The following is a 25,173-nucleotide window of genomic DNA, read 5'->3' as shown; positions in this document are numbered from 1 at the left end:
GAACATCATCATCATCACTGAGGTCGTCCCTTATGATGTGACCCAGATATCTGACCTTATCCACAACATTGAGCACCTTGTCAGCCAAAAGAAAAGAAGGGAATGTATACAGTATAACAGTATACTCAAGAACATAAAAACAATTGCTCAGCCTACATAAATATGTAATATCAAATTGTATGTATGTGTGAGTTTCTCAGTTTTTTCATCAATCAAATCAACAATTGTCTCATCTAAATCTGACCATGGAGTTGTCTTTGGCAGAAAGCGAAGGTGATTGCTGACAGGCTGAAGGCTGTCCTATTCAGTGGCGCCTGCACAATCCAATCACGTTTGAGAGGGAAACAACTAATTGAGGGTTTCCGAGATTTTTATTTTCTCTTATTTTTTATTATTTGAAGAAGTAACGTGTACTCACGGTTATGGATAGAAATGTAGCGGAGTAAAGAGTACAATATTTGCCTCTCAAATTTACTTGAGTAAAGTCATGAGTACTCCCCAAAAATGATACTCGAGTAAATTACAGATCCCTCAAAATTGTACTCAAGTACTGTACTCAAGTAAATGTACTCCGTTACTGTCCGGCTCTGGTTATGATAAGGATTTCAAGTCATTTTGCAAAAATTGCCAAAAAAGCCAATTCCATACCCAACCTTTAACCAAACCTGGTTCTAGGAACGCCCATTATTTGCTGGATTTCCCAATTAACTGATGACTCATTCAGAATCTTGAGAAAATGGCAAAAGCCATCAAATTTCATCGATTACATTTGGGGAGAGAAGTTGCCAAGTTGTGCTTTTATAGTTGGCCTGTGCATCATCAGTGGACAGTTATCGAATGCAGCACATGGCGTCTAGGGGGCAGAAAGTCGCCTCCTCTTATTAATTTGTTTTGATCTATTTTTCTTTATTAACGTGGTAGATGTATTTGTAACACGTGTTTGCCTAGAGCCGGGCCCCCATCTCAGCAAAACTGGTGGCCAACATGCTGTCGGTTGCCGGGGCTGACCACATCATCACCATGGACCTGCACGCCTCGCAGATCCAGGTTAGTGGTCCTCACACCCAACACCCTGTGTGTAACCACCTGATAATGAGGATCCAAAGCTTTGTCTACCTTAAAAGGGACATTTTCTTTTGTTCTATCAAGGATCCGGTTCAAAACTTGAAAATCATTAACTCGCGGCATTCAAGTCAAATCAATCCAATCACTGCAGCGTGTCCACCAATGTTTTTGAATGGAATTGTAAGCAAACAGGTATTACAAATAAAACGAGTGAAGTCTGGCCGTTAACTTTGCTCGTGAGGATGACTGAACGGGCGAGAAGGGTGAAAATCATTTATTGTAAAGGGGGGAACACAACCTCAATGGTCAAGCACATTAGCATTGTGCATCAAATAAAGGCCAATTGCAGGACCTTCGACTGTTTCCGAGTCGAAAAGACTCCTGTCTCCTCCTTCTCCTGTCGCACCATAGACGGGCCCGTCTTAATCATCCACTCAAAGTACTAGCGGTAATCGCACACACAGACATTTTCGCTAGTCCCGCCATCTAAAAATAGTAATCCACTTGTGAAATCGGTGTTGTATCGGCAGCATAAAAGCTAGTTATTTTAAAAAGTAAATAAAGTTTCAGATGTGCTGCGATATGATCTGATGAGGTTGGCTCCGTAAAAAGACTGTTAGGTTATCATGATGCGTTCAAATGTTGCGTTCAAATGTAACAGAGAAACGGTAAATTGAGTTTTTGGTGAGAAACATGAATAATACTGTATTACTCATGTTTCTGTATTACTAACACAGTTGTATAGTGCTATAATCATTTTAGTATATATAATTAAAACTACTGATGTCAGTATTTATTAAGAATTACATATTTAATTTAAAATACAATTATTTATTACCTAAATATTTTCCTCATCACTAAACGCGTCTTATTTCCACCAATTATTAGAAAATTATCGATAAAGACTTGGATCGTTAAGGAGTATCCAAAATGGCATCGTTATCAATAAATATTAATGATCCCCATCCCTAATTATAAGAGGGCAAGATATTTCTAGAAAGTTGAGTAGTTTTTAGGGTTATGGTCCCCCATTGGAAACATCTCCGTCAAGCACCACAAAAGCTGGTCCACCAAATCGTATTTATGCTCTGATGGGTGGGGGATGGGAAAGTGGGTGGTAATATTCAAATGTGCCTTCTTCCTACGAAAGAGTCCGTGCCGAAACTGACTCGCTCAACTGGAAACTGTAGGCGGGGTACTTTCACAAATGCATATCTCACTCAAAGAAGCATGTATGGGGACCCAAAACAACCAAATCTAAGGAAAAATGTTTTTTTTTCATAATATGTCTCCTTTTAACACCACATATCGTCTTTACAACCACCAGGTGATGATGACATGAACTGCTATTGATTAAAATGGCCAGTACACTCAGTCCATTTAGCTTTCCACTGGAGGGGACTCTACAGGAAATGATGTAACAACACAGGAAGTGATGAGGATCACGTAAGCCGGCGTTGTTAAACTCCAACCCGGGTTTTGACGTTGCCCGTGTTCTCCAGGGTTTCTTCGATATCGCTGTGGACAACCTGTATGCAGAACCCGCTGTGCTGCAGTGGATCAGGGAGAATATTCCGGAGTGGAAGAACTGCATCATCGTGTCCCCAGATGCCGGCGGAGCCAAACGGTAAACGGGAGCGCCTTGCTCGCCCTTAGGTCGAACCGTGGGTCGCATCTTATCAAAGGGACTGTTTGAAGTGGTCGATGCCTGGGAGGGCATTTACATTTAGGGCTTTTATCCAAAGCGACTTACAACCATTCATGCACACATTGACACACTGACGGCGAGGTCAACCATGCAGGACGACAGTCAGCTTGTCGTGCGCTGAAACAAACTGGGTACCCGACTGGCTTGCTGCCTATCCTCTTCGCGAGCTCGCTTCTGTAAAGTAATTTGAAAGACATTATGGGGAAACACACAGTTTCCCATAAAATGGCTTGTCGTGCTGCTTGACAGGACGCTGCGCTACCTCTCTGCCCACTAGGGATGGGCCGATGGTCGATTCTATCAACTATCGACGATGGATTCCATCGTCGATCATCTGAGATGAAAAGGCGTTGGTTTTTTAGGGGTCCAAGCCAACAGGTTGGATCCCTATTGTTTTTGTAAGGATTTTTATACTACCTCCCCGTGAAAGTGGAACCACAGCCCAAACCGTAAATGGCGCACACGCGCCAATTGCATGACTAGATCCAGAATCGGCACCGCTACTCAGATAACAAAATCCAGACACGCCGGTCACTAGGTGGCGCTATACCAAGGAATACGCGTTTGGGGCTATAACTCCCACACCGAACCTCCCAGAGTCCAAAAACTTGTACACACAGATGCACTGGAGTCTGCTGCATCTTTTGGCCTAGGCCACGCCCATTTGCGTCTATGAATATTTTTCGCTAAATCGCGAAAACCGCAAAAATGTTTTTTCGCTACTCCTCCCACATTTCTTGACCAATCGACACAAAACTTTGCACACGACATCTTCAGACCTACACAAAAAGAATGCATGAAACACTTTTTTGATCCGACCTTTGACGATGAAACGGTAGCGTTTTGAATATTGGTTTATGAGCTAAATTAGACGTGGAAAATCAAAAATCCAAAAAATTCAAAATTACACATCGGAACGAGTCCAAATTGTGCACACATGTTGGTGCTAACCTTAATGTCGTACGATAAAAATTTCGGAAAATTTCGCCATTAGGGGGCGCAATAAACGAGGAAATTGTATATCTTCTACAAAATTTCGCCGCAAAAACGCTACACTGACTTCTCGCTACTCCTACCACAGTCAAATCCTTTGTATCCACAGGTTCAGGGTAGCGTTTTGAACACATGCTTCGCGTTGTGCCGGCGAAACGCACATTTCTTGTCGCGTTGTGCCGGCGAAATGCACACTTCTTGGACCCCTGCATAACTGCTTGCAGTTCTAGTTTGTAATTCTTTTTATTGCCAGAAAAAACAGGGCTGTGGTGTGGTGTCTAATTTTACTGCTTAAAAAGCCCCGCAAATTGTAATTGAAGTTAACTGGCACAGGTGGAAACACTCTGTAGCGCTGAACCGACGTATTCACTCACTGCTACGAGAGGAGAGGGGAGGGGCTCTAAACCTACTGGTCTGCTCGCACGGCGAAATGACATCACACTCCGCTGCATGTCACTTTGAAAAACTGATGGTCCCTCATCTGTGTGTGTGTGTGTGTGTGTGTGTGTGTGTGTGTGTGTGTGTGTGTGTGTGTGTGTGTGTGTGTGTGTGTGTGTGTGTGTGTGTGTGTGTGTGTGTGTGTGTGTTTTAAGACAATGGCGGAGCCATTGCTGTGTCTAAGCCGCGTAAACATGGACACTTCTGATCATCCGATTAGATTTCTAAGCGGAATAGTTCTATTCCTATCATGCAATCCAAATTTAATGTATATATGGCATTTACAAAAGTGGTAGGGTACATCCGTATGTCTCGCGCACATCCGTTATGTTGGTCTGGACTAGGGATCGACCGATTATCGGCGCCGATATTCGGCATTTTGACGCATATCGGCATCGGCCTTTTTTTTTTGATCCGATGGCCGATAAGAGATCAATTTAAAACGGGGTTATTTTGGCCCTGATGCAGCCGTGCCTCTCTGTCTGCTGTCACTACGATGTCTCCAGCATTGTCCAACCCACAGCACCATCTGATTGGTAACACGCTCTGGTTACACGCAGAACCACGACGGACAAAAGAAAGCTCAAACAAAGTGTTTTGGCTATTATTTTTACTTAAAAAGTGAAAACTGCAATGGCATAAACACCAAAACTGAAATAGTAAAAATTCTATATATAATTACGGTATGTACAAACAAACAAAAATAAGTAAAATTACAATAACAATGTGAAAATAAACAAAAATAACTATTTACATGATTCCCTCCTTCCCTTCCCCTCCTTTCTTCTCCGGGCATTTAGGCATCTTTCAAAATGTTTGACCAAACTCACCAAACTCACAAAAGTAAATAAAAACAAAACCACACACGAGCGCGCAAATCCACCACTTGCTTCACAGTCGCACTCTGGGGAAGAGCCTGCTAGTTTGCGCACACCCCTTGCACATTTGTTTTCTCAACCACACGTGAGACGGTGTTTGACATGCTGGATATCGTCAGAAAGGTATTTTCATTGGCTATTAGGATATCTAAGGCCCGTCCCCGACCCTTGCTGTCTGCTGCTGTAGCTGTCAAAGTATACATGCCCCGTTTTGATAGTGATCGCCTCATTGGCTTGTAAGGCTTGTAAAAAAAGTAGTATTGGTCTTACAGACATGTGTGAGGGCTCTGTCACCGTGAGACCCTGGCGAACAAAGTGGATTCCATGAATCAGACGACAATAGCGGAATTCAAACCCTAAATCGCAGTTTTCTACAAAATAACATTGCAGCGTTTCGGTTTTCTATTTTTCGGCTGCTTTGTATTAGATGGCTTTTGCATATACACAATGTAATTTGACTGAAATAATATTGATATTCGATTTCTGTGGACTCTTATGAACATTTCAAGACCCAACATGAAGTATCAACTCATTGCTAAGGATATCCACAACGAAGATGAAGTTAGAATGGACCAAGGGAGGTGGAGGGTGAGGGGGGCTATTTTGACCTAAGACCAGTGATGGGCATTAACGCGTTAGAAGTAAGGCGTTACAATAACGAGTACAGTACGTTCAAATAACGAGTAAAGTAAGGGATTACAATTGCAAAAATAGTAATTCGATTACTTTTACTTTCCCGCAAGCAGCCTGCGTTACTGCGTTACTAAACCGTGATTTATTCTTGCCATAGACGGTAAAAGAATTTGGGATTTTGCCGTGTTTGCTCTGTCAGACTGTCTCGTGACAATGACGTAGCCTATAGCGGCGCGACGTCTAAAAGTAAACAGACACGTGTGTGCAAGAAATGGAGTGCGGGAGAGAGAGCGAACATGGAGCATTTAATTCATGGAAGTTCAGACATTACTTTGACTCGGTAAAAAATGTAAAAAACATTAACGTCCGCTGTACACTCTGCGTGGGAAGAAAGATTTTGTCTACAGCGAACTATGGCGTCTAGGAGGTGGCAAGAACCACAAATAACATCTATGATGGCCCACAGCAGTATAATTTCGAACCCGTCAGACGTGAGAGGGCGAATGAGGAATTGCCTAGAACTGATGGCGGTCAAAGCCAATTAAATGCATGGTCAGAGGAGAATGAGTGGAGAGTTGCTATCATTTAGCAACCAGCAACGAGCGCTGGAGCTAGTCAATGAACAGCATTGCATACAATAACGACACTTTTATTTGTGTTTTATTTACTGTCAGTGAATAGCACAGAGTGAAAGTCAACGTTTTCTTTATATTTAGTGACGGCGATTATGTCGTAAGTTGCCTACCGGTAAACTTAGTCAGAAGATCTGGAAATGGAAGGCATAATGCTAGCTATGGGCTAACTTAGCCTATCTGACAGCAATCAGTGCACTGGCAAATGAGTGCCTGCAAGTATAACCGATCGTGGTGTGACATTATTTAACCATCAATCTACTGCAAATACGACCAGACAGATGTACATTGAACACATACACAAAGCACACTGTCCAACCCTGCGAATGCTGACAGACAGCCCACAACAAGCCAAACATCACCACGCCGGGTGTGCTCTCTCTCTCACTCTCGCACGCCCGTACTACACAATCACTCCAACTTATCAAACTCCAAGGCTAGGCTGCTTCACTAAGACCACAACCAACCACAAGGCCTTGATCATAACCATGCAGTATGCCGAAGCCAAAAACGACACACGCACAGTCGCATACACTCATCTTATGCAAAAAAATCGGTTTTATCATCAACATTCAGTCACTGCAAAGATTTAAAGGCTAGCCTCTTACCATAAGTTAGAATGGACCCAAAGTATGTGATTGATACAGTCTGGTTCGCCTTTCGCTTGCTATCCGTTTTTAGTCTGACTTCTCAACATTACGTCTTTCTTGTGTTAGGCGCACATGGCTAATATGCATACGTGCACAGTAGGGCTGTAACGATACGCGTATCAAACCGAAAATCGCGATACTCAAAGCCACGAACCTGTCTCGCGGTGTGAGAAGGCAGAAGCGCGATATGCCCTTTCTAACTCTTCGGTCAAATTGTCCGATTGAAATTTGCTAATTTGTCTAAATAATAGTCTGCTGACAGCGCCCCCTCCTATCGATGCCGTAAATATGTGACGAGATGCCCTCTCTGTGATCACAGCTCTCCGTGGCTACGGAGGATTGCATTTCTCCACAGCCGTCGAAGTCCTCATATGCGATATGAACGATATTTATCCAGAGTGGGCCAAGCGCGAAAAAAATTCCCTTTGTGACCCTGTCTCTATTGTTTTGTGTGATTTGACTGGCAGTTGGTCTGCTTATAGGTCGGAATGAAGCGGCCACCGATTATTGACAGGATGGGTACTTTATTCTACCGGACTCGTTCGCTTCTTCACTAGACACACGCGCTACCGCTCGCTCTCCTCGCCCACTCACTCGCTGACGTCACTCACACACGCATACGCACACTGCCATTCTCCCGCACACACGTATGCTACTCGTAACACTATGCCTCGTTATTGCGACGTTCATGTTTTTCCTCATCTATTGAAAGTTAGGCTATTAAACATGTTGCCTTCTATACGGCCTGATTATGTCATTATTTAAGCTACATAGCCTAATAAGAAGCGCTAATAAAGATATTTGAATAAACCAACCAAACAGTTAAAGGGGCCCTATTATGCCTACCAGCAAAAAGCATCCTCCAACTGCAATCTTTGGTTATTTCTTTATTAATTTAGCTATACTTTAATAGTATTCTTTCGGTTCAAATCTGTTCAGTGTTCCAAATTATTTGTTATTAAATGTTACATTAAGATAATTGGTATTTAAGTGTTGTTTAAATAAAATGCTTTTTAAATTTAAAAGAATCGTGGGATGTATCGAACCGTGGGTCAAAAATCGTGATACAAACCGAATCGTGAATTTGTGTATCGTTACAGCCCTAGTGCACAGGATTGGCTGGCTCCGCAAGGCAAATAATATAACATATTTAATTATCTTTCTATCCGTCTATCTATTTATCTGTCAACGCATGGGTCTAGTTTTAATGTGATGTATTTTGTGTATGTCCAGTCAGACTTGTTGTCTCCCTTGTTCTGTGTGGTCTTGTAGGCTATACTGTGTGAGCCGAATCATCTGAAGGAATTCCCGACGTGTAGTTTTGTATGAATAAAGACTTGACTAGGCTATTTATCTATCGAGGCTATTGATTAAAGGTCCCATGACATGAACATTTCACTTTATGAGGTTTTCTAACATAAATATGAGTTCCCCTAGCCTGCCTATGGTCCCCCAGTGGCTAAAACTTGCGTTTGGTGTAAAACGAGCACTAGCTGTTCTGCTCGCCTTCGAAAAAACGGAGGCTCAAGTGCGCTGCTTTGGAATGTCTGTGTTTAGGACGTCATCAAGCATGATGACGTCCTAAACGTCATCATGCTCCTCCCCTTACTCTGCCTGGCCCGCCCAGAGACGTTGGCCCGCCAATGAGACTCGACCCTGCGAGCGCCACATGTGTGAGTGTGTGAATACACACACTGTAACGCAAGTGTTTCTTGTCGGTTCTTTGACGTGTCTTGTATTTCCACAACGAGACGGTTGTGGGGGTTATCTGAGCCATGGTTGAGAAGGAATTGGGGTTACGGAACTTTGGCTTTGACTCGCTGATGTACATGAACTGCGGCATGCCGCCGGTTGCCGCGAGGCACCATCGCCCGGCAGCCGGCAGCAGGCAGCGCGCGGTTCAGTTGACTTCGGGTTGATGTGAAAGTGGAAGAACCAGAGACGTCGCAGAACCCAAAAAGTCGTTTGTGATTCATAATATCGTCTGGAGGCGCACACAGCTTTTGGCCGTGATAATATGTATTATATGATATTATTTAGATATAGAGCTCCAGGACTGTAACGCAAGTGTTGTACACTTCCTTGTTATTTGGATAACCGTTCTGCTTTTGGTGTTATGGCGCATAACACGTCGGGCTCTCGTCTCTGGTATTTCTACAACGAGACTCGTATTGGGGGTTATCTCAGCCAAGGTTGAGAATGAATTGGGGGGAAGGAACTTTGGCTTTGACTCCCTCAAGAACATGAACCACGACATGGAGGAGAAAGGGATTGTTGGCGGCGAATGTCTCCCGCTTGAGCCCCGCTGAGGGACCACCGCCGGAGGCGGAGGTGCCTAAGCGCTGCCCGGCAACGATCCCTTTCTCCTCGTCGCGGTTCAGTCTACTTCACATTGATGTGGACGTTGAAGAACCAGGAACGTCGGAGAACCCAACGCGGTCGTTTGAGATTCAGAATATCGGCTTACACAGCTTTTGGCCGTGATAATATATATTAAATATTATAGATATCTATGTAGGCTATATGATAATATTTAGATATAGAGCTCCAGGACTCCCCTGTGTTCTAGAATATTTACAGAACACGGCTAAAGGCTGTGTGCGCCTCGCCATTGCATACATCCACTGTAAACACAGCGCATGGTACCGTGGCTGCAAGCTGCTCAGGGCCACACCCCCACCCTCCTCCTTGACCAGCCTCGCTCCTCCTCATTTGCATTATAGCTACAGACACCAAAACAGCGCATTTGGGGGAAGCTCAATGTGCGACTGGCTCGGAGTGGCTGTAACTCTGCACCACGGCTGAATTTCGGGAACGTCTTTGAATACTGTTAGTTGCCCACTAATACCTATATTAAAGAATACATACAATAGCATGTCATGGGACCTTTAACAATTATTCGCAAAAGTTGAAGTGAATAGTGGGCAGTGAATGAAGTATTGAATAGACAGATTTATTGATGACAGCTCTCCGTGGCTACGGAGGATTGCATTTCTCCACAGCCGTCAAAGTCCTCATATGCGATCTGAACGACATTTATCCAGAGTGGGCCAGGCGTGAAAAAAATTGCCTGTGTGATCCTGTCTCTATTGTTTTGTGTGATTTGACTGGCAGTTTTTCTGCTTATAGGTCGGAATGAAGCGGCCACCGATTATTGACAGGATGGGTACTTTATTCTACCGGACTCGTTCGCTTCTTCACTAGACACACGTGCTACCGCTCGCTCTCCTCGTTCGTCCACTCACTCGCTGACGTCACTCACACACGCATACGCACACTGCCATTCTCGCGCACACACATATGCTGCTCATAACACTATGCCCCGTTATTGCGACGTTCATGTTAGACGTTTATGTTTTTCCCCATCTATTGAAAGTTAGGCTATTACACATCTTGCATTCTATACAGCCTGATTATGTCATTATTTAAAGGCATATCGTACGGGATCCAGTAATATGCACTTTTTAATATGTTGTTTAAATTGTTTTTTACATCCTGACAGCAATAAATAACTTATGGGCAATGAAAAAGAAGCGAAAAAAAAACTAATTCTGTATCTGCTATAAACCTATTAAAATGCTTACCAATCGGAGACACTGCCCGGATCTAAAGAACCAATCACAAGCCTGCGCGTTCTCTCCCCTCTGTGTACGAGCCTGAGCCGGCCTGAGCGCGTTCACGGAGGGCAAAGAAAGCGTTGTCATAGTAGTTCATGACAGTGGATTAGACCTAGTGAGCCTACAACGTTTACACAATGGAAGAGAAACAACAGAAGTTAACTGTGAACTTTTTCTTTACTGTTACCAGTCAATCTGTGCTCATGAGCTAGCCTGACGGCTGTGAGTACTACTACTAACAGTAACAGTAGGCCTCATCATGTTTGTTTTAAACATTTAGCATTATAATATTATAATATTAGGTGTGTTCTTACCGGTGAATGAGACATCGTAGTTTGTTGAGAAACGCAGCCGACCGTTAGCTCAGCTCTCGCTCAATGAGGCAGCGGAAGCGTAGCTACCTGGTTGCTAAGCAGCAGCAGCACTCGTGCACCGCTCTGTGTCGAGGGATGGGGGCAGGGAGTCCTGAAGGGTGGGAGAGGAGTTAAACGGAACTCCGAAGAGAAGCTAATTTCAAATCATGCTAGCTCTCTCACATCGTACTGTATAGCTTTAAGCTACATAGCCTAATAAGAAGCGCTAATAAGGATATTTGACTAAACCAACCAAGCAGTTCAGGGTTTTTGCCTACCAGCAAAAAGCATCCTCCAACTGCAATCTTTGGTTATTTCTTTATTAATTTAGCTATACTTTAATAGTATTCTTTCTGTTCTCCCTCTTCAAATCTGTTCAGTATTCCAAATTATTTGTTATTAAATGTTACATTAAGTTAATTGGTATATAAGTGTTTGAATAAAATGCTTTTTAGATTTAAAAAAATCGTGGGATGTATCGAACCGTGGGTCAAAAATCGTGATACAAACCGAATCGTGAGTTTGTGTATCGTTACAGCCCTAGGGTCTAGTAGTCAGAGCGCAGCTTCTCTTCTTCGCCTCTCCCTTTAAATGTCAATACACATTCGCGGCCCCAGGTGACGTCAAATATTGGTTCCGGGAAGAAGTAGTCCGGCTTCCTTAACAACCAGCCCGGTACTAGTGTTTAAAGGGGACCTATTATGCTTTTTCGACTTTTATGACCTATAAACGTTATGATTGAAAGTCATGTTTAACCATACTAAAGTGTCAAATAATGACGTACATGCATTTCGACGTATTCCCTGCTGACAGTCTGGGGTGGCTGTGCAGAGCGCTAAACACTCGGGACAACGATTGTGATTCACTTGTTCACATTTCCGGGAAACATCTACGTAGACGTACTCCTGCCACGCCCCCATATGCCTGGTCAAATCTGCCCGCGCGCGCGCTCCAAGGAAGGTAACCAATCACAACAGAGTTGGGTTGGGAGGGGGGCGTGGGGACGGAGAAGGACGAGACGGGGCGTTGACAGAGAAGGCTGAAAGTGCCCAGATGAGAGGAAGAGTTTCCCGAAAATCTACATCGTTTTTTGTGTATGGTTAAACATGACTATCAATCATTATAACAATGTTTATAGGTCATAAAAGTCGAAAAGCATAATAGGTCCCCTTTAAAGATGGAAAGACAAGCTGACCATTTAGAGACAAGTGGCTCAAAAGTGGGTCAGGTCAATCATCAACAGCGGAGGAGCTATGATGCCAATTTTAAAATAACGGTCGTCAATAAGGCAGAGTCAAGAAACGACTGCCAAGCTGCCAAGAAGTTCGGGGTCACGGAGTGTAACGTAAGAAGATGGTGAGCACAAAAACACAGTCTCAAAGATGCCAACAGCGCAAATCCTACCGAAAAACAGCGGGCAGAGGACGTGTGTGAGGGATAGACATCGGAGGAGAAGTTTGGCGAATTTTTGTTAAGTTTAGTTTAATATGTGGACTTTATATTTAATATTGCTTGAAATTAATTTTTCATCATAATGTAGATAGTTTGCCTTGAAAGTGCCGTGGCCTTTAACGGCATTATTATTATTTTCATTAATATAACAAGTGTTTAATTCACTTTTTTTAATATTGTTTTTAAATAAAATGAAGTTCTTTGTTCTGCAAATCTGGTGTGCAAATCGTTTTTTTCTAAATGTTTGTGTTGAAAAACAGGGGGTCGTCTTATAATCAGGGTTGTCTTATATTCGGACCAATACGGTATTCAAAATTTTGACACCAATATTTTCCTTTTTACTGTGAATTAATATCGGCTCCAAATATCAGTTATCGGCCCCCTTGACTACTAATCGGTATCTGTATCTGCCCTGAAAAAACCATATCGGTCTATCTCTAGTCTGGACTTGTATGATACATGTAAGGGATACATTATATTATACATTATCCCGCTTATTACGCGGCTCCTTGCCAAAACTAAACAATATATATAATTCACACGGTGTGTATTTTTACAATTACCATTCGTAGTGTTGATCAGCAGAGAAATAGTCAGCCAAAGACGTTGACGTCGCTTAGCAACCGGACACGCTGGGGTTGATAAGTTACCGGGACATGGAATTCTATTCTGAACAGAGAATTTTATTCAGATTGAGCTGTTCTTCCACTTCTAATCGGATCAGAAGTGTCCATAAACGCGGCTATGTGGCGGAGCTATTGCGTGTGTGTGCATGAACGTCCTCACGCTCTGGCGTCAAAGGAAATCAATGAGAGCACCTGAAAACTATGCCGGTAAGAAACTAAAACTGTGATTCGGAAAAAAGTATAAAAGCTATCGACATTTCATTTAGATATTATTGAAGATACAAGTGTGTAGATTTTTTCAATGGTTTGAACGAAGGTAAACGGTTAAAAAATAAATTGGTTACGAATACGATGTGTTGAATTGTCAGAGGTTGACCAGGCGGCTTCAATGAAACAAACTGAAAGTAGTAGAAGGGAGTAGGTTCATCCGGAGATACATGTAACGGTGATATTGTCGACCCCCTTGATAATAGTTTTTGAAGGGGAATTTCACCGGTGGAAACATGAATATGTATTGAAATTGGGTCCTATATGTAGTCGGATAACAAAATACATTTCTAATTTGGTGCCGTCTTCAAATCGAAATGGTGAACTTTTGCATTGTGCCGGGATGTTCATGCAGGACAAGGAAAGGACAAGCAGTTACGTTTTCATCTCCTACCTAGAGATTCTGAGCATTGCTAACAGTGGCTACGGGCTATCAATCATCCAAAGTTTGGAGAAGACACAACCATGGAAGCTGTAAAACAAAAGGTTTGCAGTCTCCATTTCAAGCCGGATGACTTCGAATTCATTGTCCTGGGAAAGAAGAGAGCCGCTCTATTGAACACCGCAATTCCGCCGATATTTCCCTTTCCATATGACGACGAACTGCATGGGGTGGCTGCAAATGGCAGCGCTAAACGCATTTTTTGTCCATTTTTTGGCGATCATTATGCGCGTGCATCCGCCGTGTTAATAAACAAATAATCCCCCTATTGAACGAAGTTAAACCAAGTGAGCGTGACGTTCACAGACACCAGAATGAACGAGTTCACAATAACGTTCATCAGGCAGTAATACAGTACGTTCAGTTCACGTTCGCCAAAATATTAACAAGTTCAGGCACAACACTTATGACAGCCTCTGCCCAATTTCTCGCCTTGCAGGACCCATTCCAGAAAGTGTCGGTAGGCTGTTAGGCGATATTGTCTAGACAAAACATTGAGCACACAGTTAGCGATAGATGGTCTTTATGCAGTTAACATTTCACGCTAGTAACAGAAAGGAAATAAAAACACTCACTTTACAGTCAGACGTCCGTTCGTCCCTGCAGGCTTTGGCTGACGTTTCCAGTTCACCTTTGGGATTCTGAGATAGTTCTCCAGGTCGCCGCTGTCCATATGCGGTGCGAAACTCGGATGCTCCACAACACATCCGTCCGTGTCCTCGACTGATTCAGAGATTTTGTTCAGAAGAAATCAACGTCTTTGAAATCCTTTGCAGCAGACGGACTCTGCCTCTGTGTCCATAGGCGCACAGTGAGAGCACAGGCACCACCAATCCGCCCCAGCTCAAGCCGTTCCGGGCTCCTCGTCCGAGACAGGCAGGTCTTCTGCCTCGGCAGTAGCTACAGCAGCCGCCTCCTGTTCCTCTAACAGCTTCAGCTGCTCGTCGCTATATTGCGGCTCGTAAAGGGAGCCACGAACATCAGTCTATGCACTGCCCAGGCAATGCAGACATCCTCATCTTTTTTTTTCATCAAGTATTGTAACGAAATACAGTCTGTTGTGTTTTATTTGGCCTTTTGTAAATCCATTGATTTCTGTTTGAAGACTCATTGCTCGTTGACCAGAAACGGAAAGGGGGGCTGGTTGTAGTCTTTTCGCTCGGTTCTAGCCCTTCTGTTGACACGGAGAACCGAGAAAAAAGTCTACAACCAAACATAAACAGCCCATTTCTGCTTCCGGTCCGGTTTCCGTTTTATTGGGATTTACAAAATGCAGAATAAAACACGACAGAAACTGTATTTCGCGGTAGTAAGGTAGTAAATTAAACAAAAACATTTCTGTTTATAACCCCTTTAATGAGGTGTGTGTGTGGGTCTGTGTCAGTGTTCACGTTAGCCAGACTTTGGCCGATTGCACGCACCCATGGCCGGTATAATAAAATGTAAACGGCCCTGATGTCTGAGAAAAAATTGAACGCTGATTGGCTGTCATCCCGCGAAATTCGCGTCAAAGTTGGAATATTTCAACTCGCGCGAATTTGACGTGTCACAAATCCTCGTGAACACGCTCGCCTGTGCACGGCGAAGGTGTGAACACACAAATCTTTCCCGACGTCAATCGCCAGTACAATCCCCGTGTCCAGTGTTCGTGCGGAACGAGGCTTTTCTCTCAAACAGGATTGTAGGAGCCATGAAGGTGTTTATTAATGGATATAGATAATTTCGTGGTTTATATTTGGGTTATTTTGGTTGTTATATTTCGTAACTTTTGTTGTTTATTTTGATATCACAGTAATTGGTTTACGATCATATGGGCGGTAACATCTAGTTAATATAATCACAGGTACGCTGGTGCGGGCGGAAGTAACTAGGAAAGAGAGGGTGAGTTACTGGGAGGTCGTATTTTTTGTTGATCGCTGTTTTTGCTTAGATCGCTGTGATCGATATTCTTCATACTTTGAACACGTTATGATAAGTTGTCATACTTTTTTCAATAAAAAACCGGTAAACGGAATCTCGGATCTCAGTGGATATTTTGTTTAGTACAGCGCGTCGGACAATCAGCTTACACCCTACACTCAGCCTCTCAGCGACTGCTTCGTTTGGATACTAGTCGCTACATTTTGTCAACAAAAAACGGCATTAGGAAAGCAACTCCGGATGGATCAAAGGGAAAAAGGATCATCGGAGATAAAAGAAGGAGGGAGACACTGACTTTGAATCATTAGGCTACAACCTCGGGAGACGCACTCAAGAGCCATGAGGTAGGCTTGCTGGTGTGCGCATTACGCTGTGTACTAATTGGAAGGAATGCGGATTGCATAACCGTATGCTGATGCTCGTCCATTGGGGACATTTTTATGAATGAACACCGGTTTGTGAGAGTTGGTCATACCGATCGCATCAATGATTGTGTGGATCCGCCAGATGACGAATCTCCCCCTGTCTCTTTGAAATTGCCGCTGCTCTGCTCATGTGCGAGACGTTTTTTTGAATCTGTTGACGTGTCTGGATGCACAAATGTATTAAAGGAACTGGAAAGAAGAAAATGAGTCAAAAGAGTGTTGTTGCTTCAAGTTCTGAAATGGAGAGTGGGAAAAGGCATTCTAAGCTCACTGCAAAGGCTTTGTACAGCAAAATTGAAAAGCTTCAAAGTGAAAGGAAAATAAGTGTGAATAAAATTAAAAGGTTCATACCACAAATTAAATCATTCATGAAGAAAAAGGAAAATGTTTCACTGGTACAATCTCTTTTGGAGAGTTTAACTGAACAGTGTGGAAATGCCACCAAGTCACATAACATGCTGATTCCTTTACTCCCTGAGGAGGAACAGAGGAAACATAATGAATGGTTTTCTAGTATTATGGGCTACAGCAACACATTTCAAAGAGACGTTGAGCAGTGGTTGAATGAACCAGAGAAACTACTTGTGTTACATGATCAAGATTCTGGTGAAATGAATGAACAGGTATTTCTTCCAGCACCTGAAGAAACACAGCTACAGGCTGCTTCCATAATTAATACAGATGATCTGCAAGACAACGTAAAACCAAATGACAGTGTGTCAAATGTGGGAAGCAGAGCGTCTAAATCACAAAACTCTGCTACAGGAAGAGAGTCTGTTGCTTCCAGTATTGCTTCTGCACGTCTCAGAGCAGAGGCTGACTTGGCAGCTTTAAGGATGAGACAAAAATTATTAAAAGACAAACATGAACTGGAAGAGGAGGAGGAGCGGATACGTAAAAAGAAGGAGCAACTTAAATTGGATGAGGAAATTGCAGCAAACATGGCTAAACTGAATGTGCTCAAGTCTCGGAGCATCTTAAGTGGGAAAACCTCTGTGTCAAAGCGCTCAGATGGAATGAACTCCTATCTGGAAAAAGGACAAGGAAAAACACAGACCCTCCAGTGCGAAAGCAAAGTCATTTGCACCACAAAGCTCACAACATGAATACAACTATATTCATCTGGATGCAGGATCAAGACCTAAGGAGAAAAATCCATCTCAGTTAATTCATTCATATGAATCCAACCTATATGCAGTGAATCACAGTACTCAAGAAGGGATGCAAATGCAAGATGGAAATGCCTTAAATGTAAATATTGGTCCAAATGAAGATCAAAGCAATATGTTTGGCATTATGAGCAAACAAAATGAAATAACATCACTGTTGGTACAGCAGCAATGCCTTTCATCTTTGCCAAAGAGGGAGATACCAATTTTTGATGGTGATCCATTAAAATATCATGCATTTGTGAAGGCCTTCGAGAACGGTGTAGAGAGGAACACTGCAAATCACAGTGACAGACTGTATTTCTTGGAACAGCACACAAGGGGTCACGCCAAAGAACTGATCGGAAGCTGCCAGCATATGGAGCCTGAGAGAGGATTTGCTAAGGCAAAAGCGTTATAAGGGAGCAGTTTGGAAATGAGCAAAGGATTTCATACGCATACATGGAAAAAGCTCTTTCATGGCCGTCAATCAAGAATGAGGATGTAAAGGCTCTTCGAGATTACAGCCTTTTTCTCAGAGGTTGCTGTAACGTCATGGAAGAGGTGCAATATCTGCATGAATTGAACATCCCGGCTAACATGCTAACATCATAAAAAAATTGCCATACAAATTCCGGGACAAGTGGCGTTCTGCAGCCTGTGAACTACAGGAAAGGCACAGTCGGAGAGCTACACTCATTGACATCACAAACTTCATAGAGAGACAAGTACGGATTCTAACAGACCCAGTGTTTGGAAACATACAGGACGCACCATCACTGATGACTAATAGAGGAGTGAACAAGGCTAATCCACAAACTCGTTCTGCAATTAAGGGAACCAGCTTTGCCACCACTGTAGCCCCTGCGATAAACAGAACTCAGCCTGGAACTAAAGGAAAAGAGCATATCGAGTCTGCTAGGAGGACATGCATCTGTTGTGGAGAAGGACATGCTTTGAATTCGTGTCCACAGTTGGGGAAGAAGACACACAAAGAGAAGATAGGCTTCTTAAGAGAGAAGAGTGTCTGTTTTGGCTGTTTGTGTATTGGACACATCAGCAAAGTTTGCAGAAAACGGATTACCTGTACAAAGTGTGGTCTCAAACATCCAACTGTTCTTCACATTCCTCAAAAAGAAAAGGACAAAGACTCAGACCAAGCTGAGAGGAAATCAGAGGTGTCCGTCGACAGCGCTCTGATGTCAAGTGGGCTTACAGGGGCTGGTGATCACGACTGCAAACTTCCTATAGTTCCAGTGCAAGTTAAGTCCAAGAAGGGCAGTAAGATTGTCACTACCTATGCTTTCTTGGACCCAGGAAGTACTGCAGTATTCTGTACAGAAGCTTTAAGAGAAAAACTCAATATTGTAGGAAAGAAAGTCCACATTCTCCTACGGACGATGGGCCAAGAGAAAGTGGTGAGCAGCCACATGGTGCCAGGACTGGAAGTGGCTGGCTTGACTGGGGAGCATTTCTGTGAGCTGCCCAAGGCTTACACTCAAGCACACATGCCTGTTCACAAGGGAAACATTCCAAAACAGAGTGATATTCAGAAATGGCCTTATTTGAAGCATGTTCATTTGCCTGAGATTGATGCAGGGATTGAGCTGTTGATTGGGACAAATGTCGCTAAAGCCTTGGAACCCTTGCAAGTGATTCGCAGTGTTGGAGATGGACCCTATGCAATCAGGACAATGCTGGGCTGGACGGTGAATGGGCCGCTGAGAGAAGACAATGATGATGCAGTGGACGGTGAGCAGCCAGAGTTAACAGTGAACAGAGTGTCAGTTGTGACTTTGGACGAACTTTGGCAGCAGCAGTTTAAGACAGACTTCCCTGAATGCAGCTTGGAGGAAGGGCCAGGCATGTCAAGAGAAGAACAAAAGTTCATGAAGCTGGTTGCAAATTCAGCAAAGCAGGTCAGTGGTCATTATCAGATCAACCTGCCATTGAGGAATAAGGACGTTAGTATGCCAAATAATAGGAAAATCATTGAGCAGCGTGCCTTACACCTGAAGAAGAGTCTTCAGAAGGATTCCTCATTTCATGCTGACTACAAGGCCTTCATGAATGATCTTGTTGTCAAAGGCTATGCTGAAAGGGTGCCTGAAGAGGATTTGGAACGTAGTGATGGCAGGGTTTGGTACATCCCGCACCAAGGTGTTTACCATCCTACAAAGAAGAAGATCAGGGTTGTTTTTGACTGTGGAGCAAGTTTCCAAGGAACATCACTTAATGCTCAACTCTTACAGGGCCCAGATCTTACAAGTTCGCTGATTGGAGTGATGAGCAGGTTCAGGAAAGAACCAGTGGTTATCATGGCGGACGTCGAAGCAATGTTTCACCAGGTCCGGGTACCACCAGAGGACGCTGACTTATTGAGGTTCCTCTGGTGGCCTGCTGGAGATTTAAGTCAAGATTATGTGGACTTCAGGATGCTGGTGCATCTCTTTGGGGCAACGTCCTCTCCCAGCTGCGCCAATTTTGCCCTCAGGAAATGTGCAGAGGACAACAAAGGACAGTTCAGCCAGGAAGCAATGGATAAGGTCCTACATAGCTTTTATGTATATGATTGCCTAGTGTCTGTGGCTTCAGAGGAGAAAGCTGTGTCTCTTTATCATGAGCTCATCGCGATCTGTGCTAAAGGTCGTTTCCGACTCACAAAGTGGATAAGCAACAGGCTTGATGTTCTAACTGCAATACCTGAAGAGCACAGAGCTAAAGACATGAAAATGTTGAACATGGACCAGGATTTGCCACCTGTGGAGAGAGTGCTTGGTGTGGAGTGGTGCATTCAGTCTGATACTTTTAAGTTCAAGATTGTTGTTAAGGACAGACCACTCACTAGGAGAGGAATCCTCTCTACAGTTAGCTCCATCTATGATCCTCTTGGTATCGTGAGTCCTGTCGTCTTGTCCGCAAAGAAGATCTTAAGGGATCTGTGTAGGAGAGCACTTGGCTGGGATGATGTCATACCCCAGACCGTGGCTCAGGAGTGGACAAGTTGGCTGGATGAACTTTTCCATTTGGAGAAATGCAACATCATGAGGTGTCTGAAACCATTGGACTTTGGTGAAGTGACTACGGCACAATTACATCATTTCTGTGATGCAAGCGAGGATGGCTATGGAGCAGTGACTTACCTGCTGTCACGAAATGCACACTCACAGGTGCACAGTGCTTTTGTCATGGGAAAGGCAAGGGTGGCACCATTGAAACCTGCTACCATCCCCCGAATGGAGCTCATCGCTGCCACCATGGCCAGTCGCATTGATATCTTGTGGAAGAAAGAGCTGCACATGCATCTTCAAGACTCTGTGTTTTGGACCGACAGTACTTCGGTGCTGAAATATATCAGGAATGAGACATCCAGGTTCAGAGTCTTTGTTGCCAACAGAGTCACAGAAATTCGCAAGGCTTCACAACCCTCTCAGTGGAGGTATGTTGGAACGGCAAGTAATCCAGCCGATGTCGCCTCCAGGGGTGTTAAAGGCGATGCATTTCTCAAGGATGCAACATGGGTGTCAGGGCCTCGTTTTCTCCTTCAACCTGAGAATGAGTGGCCTGTCAACCCTGAGAATGTTCATCGACTCCCAGCAGATGACCCTGAGGTCAAGAAGGAAGCCACAGTGAATACTGTACAGGCCAGTGAGGAGGCTGATGCAGTAACTCGCATGATCCACCACTTCAGCTCTTGGATCCATCTGAGAAAGTCTGTAGCTTGGATCTTGAGATTTAAAACTTGGCTCTTATCTCTCTGCCAGAAGAGGAGACAATTGAATATGGCTCTTGCACAATCTGCGTTGGATATGGAACAACAACGACGTTCATTGGAGAGGGATATGGAAACATTCAAGAGAAAGATGCTTTCAAGTTGTTTATCAGTGGAGGAGTTGGAGAAATCGGAGCTAGAGATCATCAAGTTCAGTCAAAGGAGGAGGTTTCCAGAGGAGTTCTCCATGCTGGAAAAAGGCAAAAGTGTCAAGGGTCATAGTCACATCCACACACTCTGCCCACTAATAAAGGATGGAGTTCTAAGACTTGGTGGTCGGCTCAGCAGGTCATCTATGCCAGCAGAAGCTAAGCATCCCATAATACTGGCAAAAGATTTACATATCTCAACCCTTCTGCTGAGACATGTCCATCAAGAGGTGGGACATAGTGGACGAAACCACATGTTGTCTAAGCTGCGTGAGAAATACTGGATCTCAGGAGCTAGTACAGCCATAAGGAGTGTTCTGTCAAAGTGTCTGAGCTGTCGACGATTGAATGCTCAGCCAGTGTCTCAGCTAATGGCAGACTGACCATCTGAAAGGGTGATTCCAGATGAACCTCCATTTACACGGGTAGGAGTAGACTATTTTGGACCTTTCGAGGTGAGGAGCAGAAGAAGTGTTGTTAAGAGGTATGGGGTAATTTTTACCTGCATGGCGTTAAGAGCAATCCACATTGAAGTGGCACCTTCCCTCGACACGGACGCCTTCATAAATGCTCTCAGACGCTTTATAGCAAGACGTGGTCAAGTACGGGAATTGCGCTCAGATAATGGGACGAATTTTAGGGGAGCAGAACACGAATTGAAAACATCCATTGAGCAGTGGAATCGGGCACAGATTAATGATGTCCTCCTTCAGAAAGGGATAAAATTGACTTTTTATCCCCCAGCTGGCTCCCATCATGGAGGTTCTTGGGAGAGGTTAATTCGATCAGTCCGTAAAGTCCTCAACTCCGCCTTGAATGTGCAAAGTTTGGATGAAGAAGGCCTTCATACAGTTCTCTGTGAGGTGGAAGCCATTATCAATGGCCGACCGATTACAAAAGCTTCCATGGATCCTCATGACCTGGAAGCATTGACGCCTAATCACCTGCTGCTTTTGAAGGCATTACCATCTTTGCCACCAGGAGTCTTCCAGGAGGCCGACATGTACGCACGCAGGCGATGGAAGCAGGTCCAGTACATGTCAGACCTGTTCTGGAAAAGATGGGTTAAGGAGTACCTGCCTCAATTGCAGGAGCGGCAGAGATGGTCAGGAGTGAAGCGCAACCTTGTTCCTGGAGATCTGGTGCTTATAGTGGACAGCACAGCACCTCGTAACTCCTGGGTCATAGGACGAGTCCTACAAACCTTTCCGGATAGAAGGGGCTTTGTGCGTCAGGTGCGCATCAAAACTAAGAGTAGCTGCCTGAACCGGCCTATAACCAAGGTCTGTCTGCTGCAGGAGGCCGATGCTGGATGTGGGGAGGCTGTTAGGGATGACAATACCTAGACCTCAAGCTTAACTTTGACACTTGACTGATAGTGACTGTGGCGAACACAGATCACAGGGCTATGTGCTGGTAACCTCTGGCCCTACTGACTGACCTTTCACAGGATCATGAGGACGGAACAAGTCAAGGAATGTAATCTCATTATGTGGACTGTTTAGTTTTAATTATTTCATGACTCGTATTGTGTATAATTATTGGGTGATAGCTTAATAATTAGGGGCTGGTGTGTAGGAGCCGTTATGATAAGTTGTCATACTTTTTTCAATAAAAAACCGGTAAACGGTATCTCGGATCTCAGTGGATATTTTGTTTAGTACAGCGCGTCGGACAATCAGCTTACACCCTACACTCAGCCTCTCAGCGACTGCTTCGTTTGGATACTAGTCGCTACAAGGATTAAAACATCTTTCAGAAACCGCCTAGCTGAGGAAAAGGTGACGAGGCTGATGGGCATATCGAGCCTTGGGCCGGGGTTGAAAGACTTCAACTTTTCGCGAGCAGCGGAGCACTTCCATGCCATGAAGTTGCGCCGAAAGTAGCCTGCAAGAATTGCAATAATCAAATTAATTATTTTTTACCCGTTTACCATTTTTGCCGAGAATGGCCGTTATGTTATTTTGCCTAGGCTAATTTAAAGAATGGCATTTATTGAAGCAACTTAGTTTGTGTCGTTTGTCATTTAAATGTGGACTTTTGGTGATTATTTAATTATTAGTGAATACCGTCCAGAAGATATTCCAAATGTCCGATATTCTGGAATAGTGTCGGACATCTGTCCGCCCAAGAAAAAGTGTGTGTGTGTGTGTGTGTGTGTGTGTGTGTGTGTGTGTGTGTGTGTGTGTGTGTGTGTGTGTGTGTGTGTGTGTGTGTGTGTGTGTGTGTGTGTGTGTGTGTGTGTGTGTGTGTGTGTGTGTCGCCATTGCTATACATCCACTGTAAACAGAGCACATGGTACCGTGGCCTTAAGCTGCTCAGGGCCACACCCCCACCCTCCTCCTTGACCGGCCTCTCTTCCTCATTTGCATTAAAGCTAGACACCGAAATGGCGCGTTTGGGGAAAGCTCAATGTGCAACTGGCTCGTAGTGGCTGTAATTCTGCACCACGGCTGAATTTCGGGAACATCTTCAAATACTACTAAAAGCCCACTAATATCTATATTAAAGCATCCATAAAGTAGCATGCCATGGGACCTTTAAAGATGGAAATAGTATATTTTTGGAGTACTTTTGAAATAACTGTAGATCGCAGCGTTGATATTTCACGTCTATGACTTCAGCCTTTTTTTCTTATTTTTTATGACTTGCTATTATTTATTTACTTTAATATAGAGCATCATGCAACATAACATACAGAAACAGATTCTGTAGCAACAATCACACAGCTTATCCTACCCCATAACCAAAAGGGTTCAGCCTACATACAGGGTGGTTTACTTCCTAAGGTGAAATAATAAAGTGAGAATAAACACATTGTAAAATAGAGAGAAAACCCAAACACAGAAAAAAAGGAGCATACTGACAACATTAACATCCGGGGGTGTGATGATATTTCGTGCCACAAAAATTGCGATATTAAAACGTGACGAAATGCGTTGTTGAGATGATTTTTTTTTTTTTATATATATCGATAGAATATGTATATTTTTTTTCATACTTTATTTATGGACATATGTTTGAACTTTAAAACTAAATAGACTAAGGAAAACTTTTTGTTTATTGCCATTTATGACAAGGTGATTGGTATGTACATGTTATTATAACACATCTTGTTTACAATTTCCTAAGAAATGGAAATATATGGCAAATGGCATTGTTTTGTGGCAAAATATGTGTTCTGTCATACATTTTCTTCATCCAAGTTTTGTTCAAAATATCGTTAGAATATCGAATCGTGAACCCAATATCAAATCGTGAGCTGAGTGAATCGTCACACCCCTATCCTTACATTTGGCATGTGTATAGAGTCAAGGTACATGCCCCCACTACTGGAGATATTTTTCTGTCCTGTCCTGCGTCCTATATGATATCCTTTCATATGCACCCACTTTTCCTAATTCAGTCACCCATTCCTGAACCGGTGGTTCTCCTGGTTTCTTCCAGTTCCTGAGAATGATTTGTCGTCCAATCATGATAGCAGTCTGTGTCCAGTACTTCAGTGGGTGCGGAAAGGCCCACTGAACCATGTTTGCAGTCCCCTAATGTGTATAATTTAGGACAGCACACAAATTGCCTTTTTATAACATTGCTTATGTAACAGTGAATCTTCTTCCAATATTGATTAAAACGGGGGCATGACCATAGAGTGTGTACCTTCATCCATACCACACTTCCAGCAAGTAGCTGCGTCCTTTAAACCCAGTCTGAAAAGCCTACTCAGGGTCTAATAGAAACTATTTAAAATTTGAAATTGAATAAGTCTCACTCTCAGATCCCTTGACATTAATCGAGAATTACCACAAATTGAAGCCTAATCCTGTTCATCATATGATACCCCCAAATCTCTTTCACAGATAAGTCTAAGGGCCGAAACACCTCCATCCCTCCAGATTCCATCAGCATCTTATAATATTTAGCTGCTTCATGACTCTAACCAATAACTTGAGAATTTTATGTAATTTATCTGCTGGCCTTGGGGAATGAAGCCTCGACCCAAAAATT

General features: G+C 43.5%; 1 protein-coding gene across 2 annotated transcripts in view; it reads left to right on the top strand.

The window, feature by feature from the left end:
* LOC115541793 (ribose-phosphate pyrophosphokinase 2) overlaps positions 1 to 25,173 on the top strand; it is a 71,059-nt gene that overhangs the window by 33,154 nt on the left and 12,732 nt on the right. For both annotated transcript variants that reach the window (XM_030353633.1, XM_030353634.1), the window contains exons 3-4: positions 949 to 1,047; positions 2,568 to 2,692. In XM_030353633.1, the coding sequence (XP_030209493.1) occupies positions 949 to 1,047; positions 2,568 to 2,692 (224 nt within the window). The remainder of the gene's footprint in view (positions 1 to 948; positions 1,048 to 2,567; positions 2,693 to 25,173) is intronic.

This window comes from Gadus morhua, chromosome 4 (genome assembly GCF_902167405.1).
Source record: "Gadus morhua chromosome 4, gadMor3.0, whole genome shotgun sequence".
Classification (NCBI taxonomy): Eukaryota; Metazoa; Chordata; class Actinopteri; order Gadiformes; family Gadidae; genus Gadus; species Gadus morhua.
The sequence above is the reverse complement of the archived record's forward strand: the minus strand, read 5'-3'. Positions and strand labels throughout refer to the sequence as shown.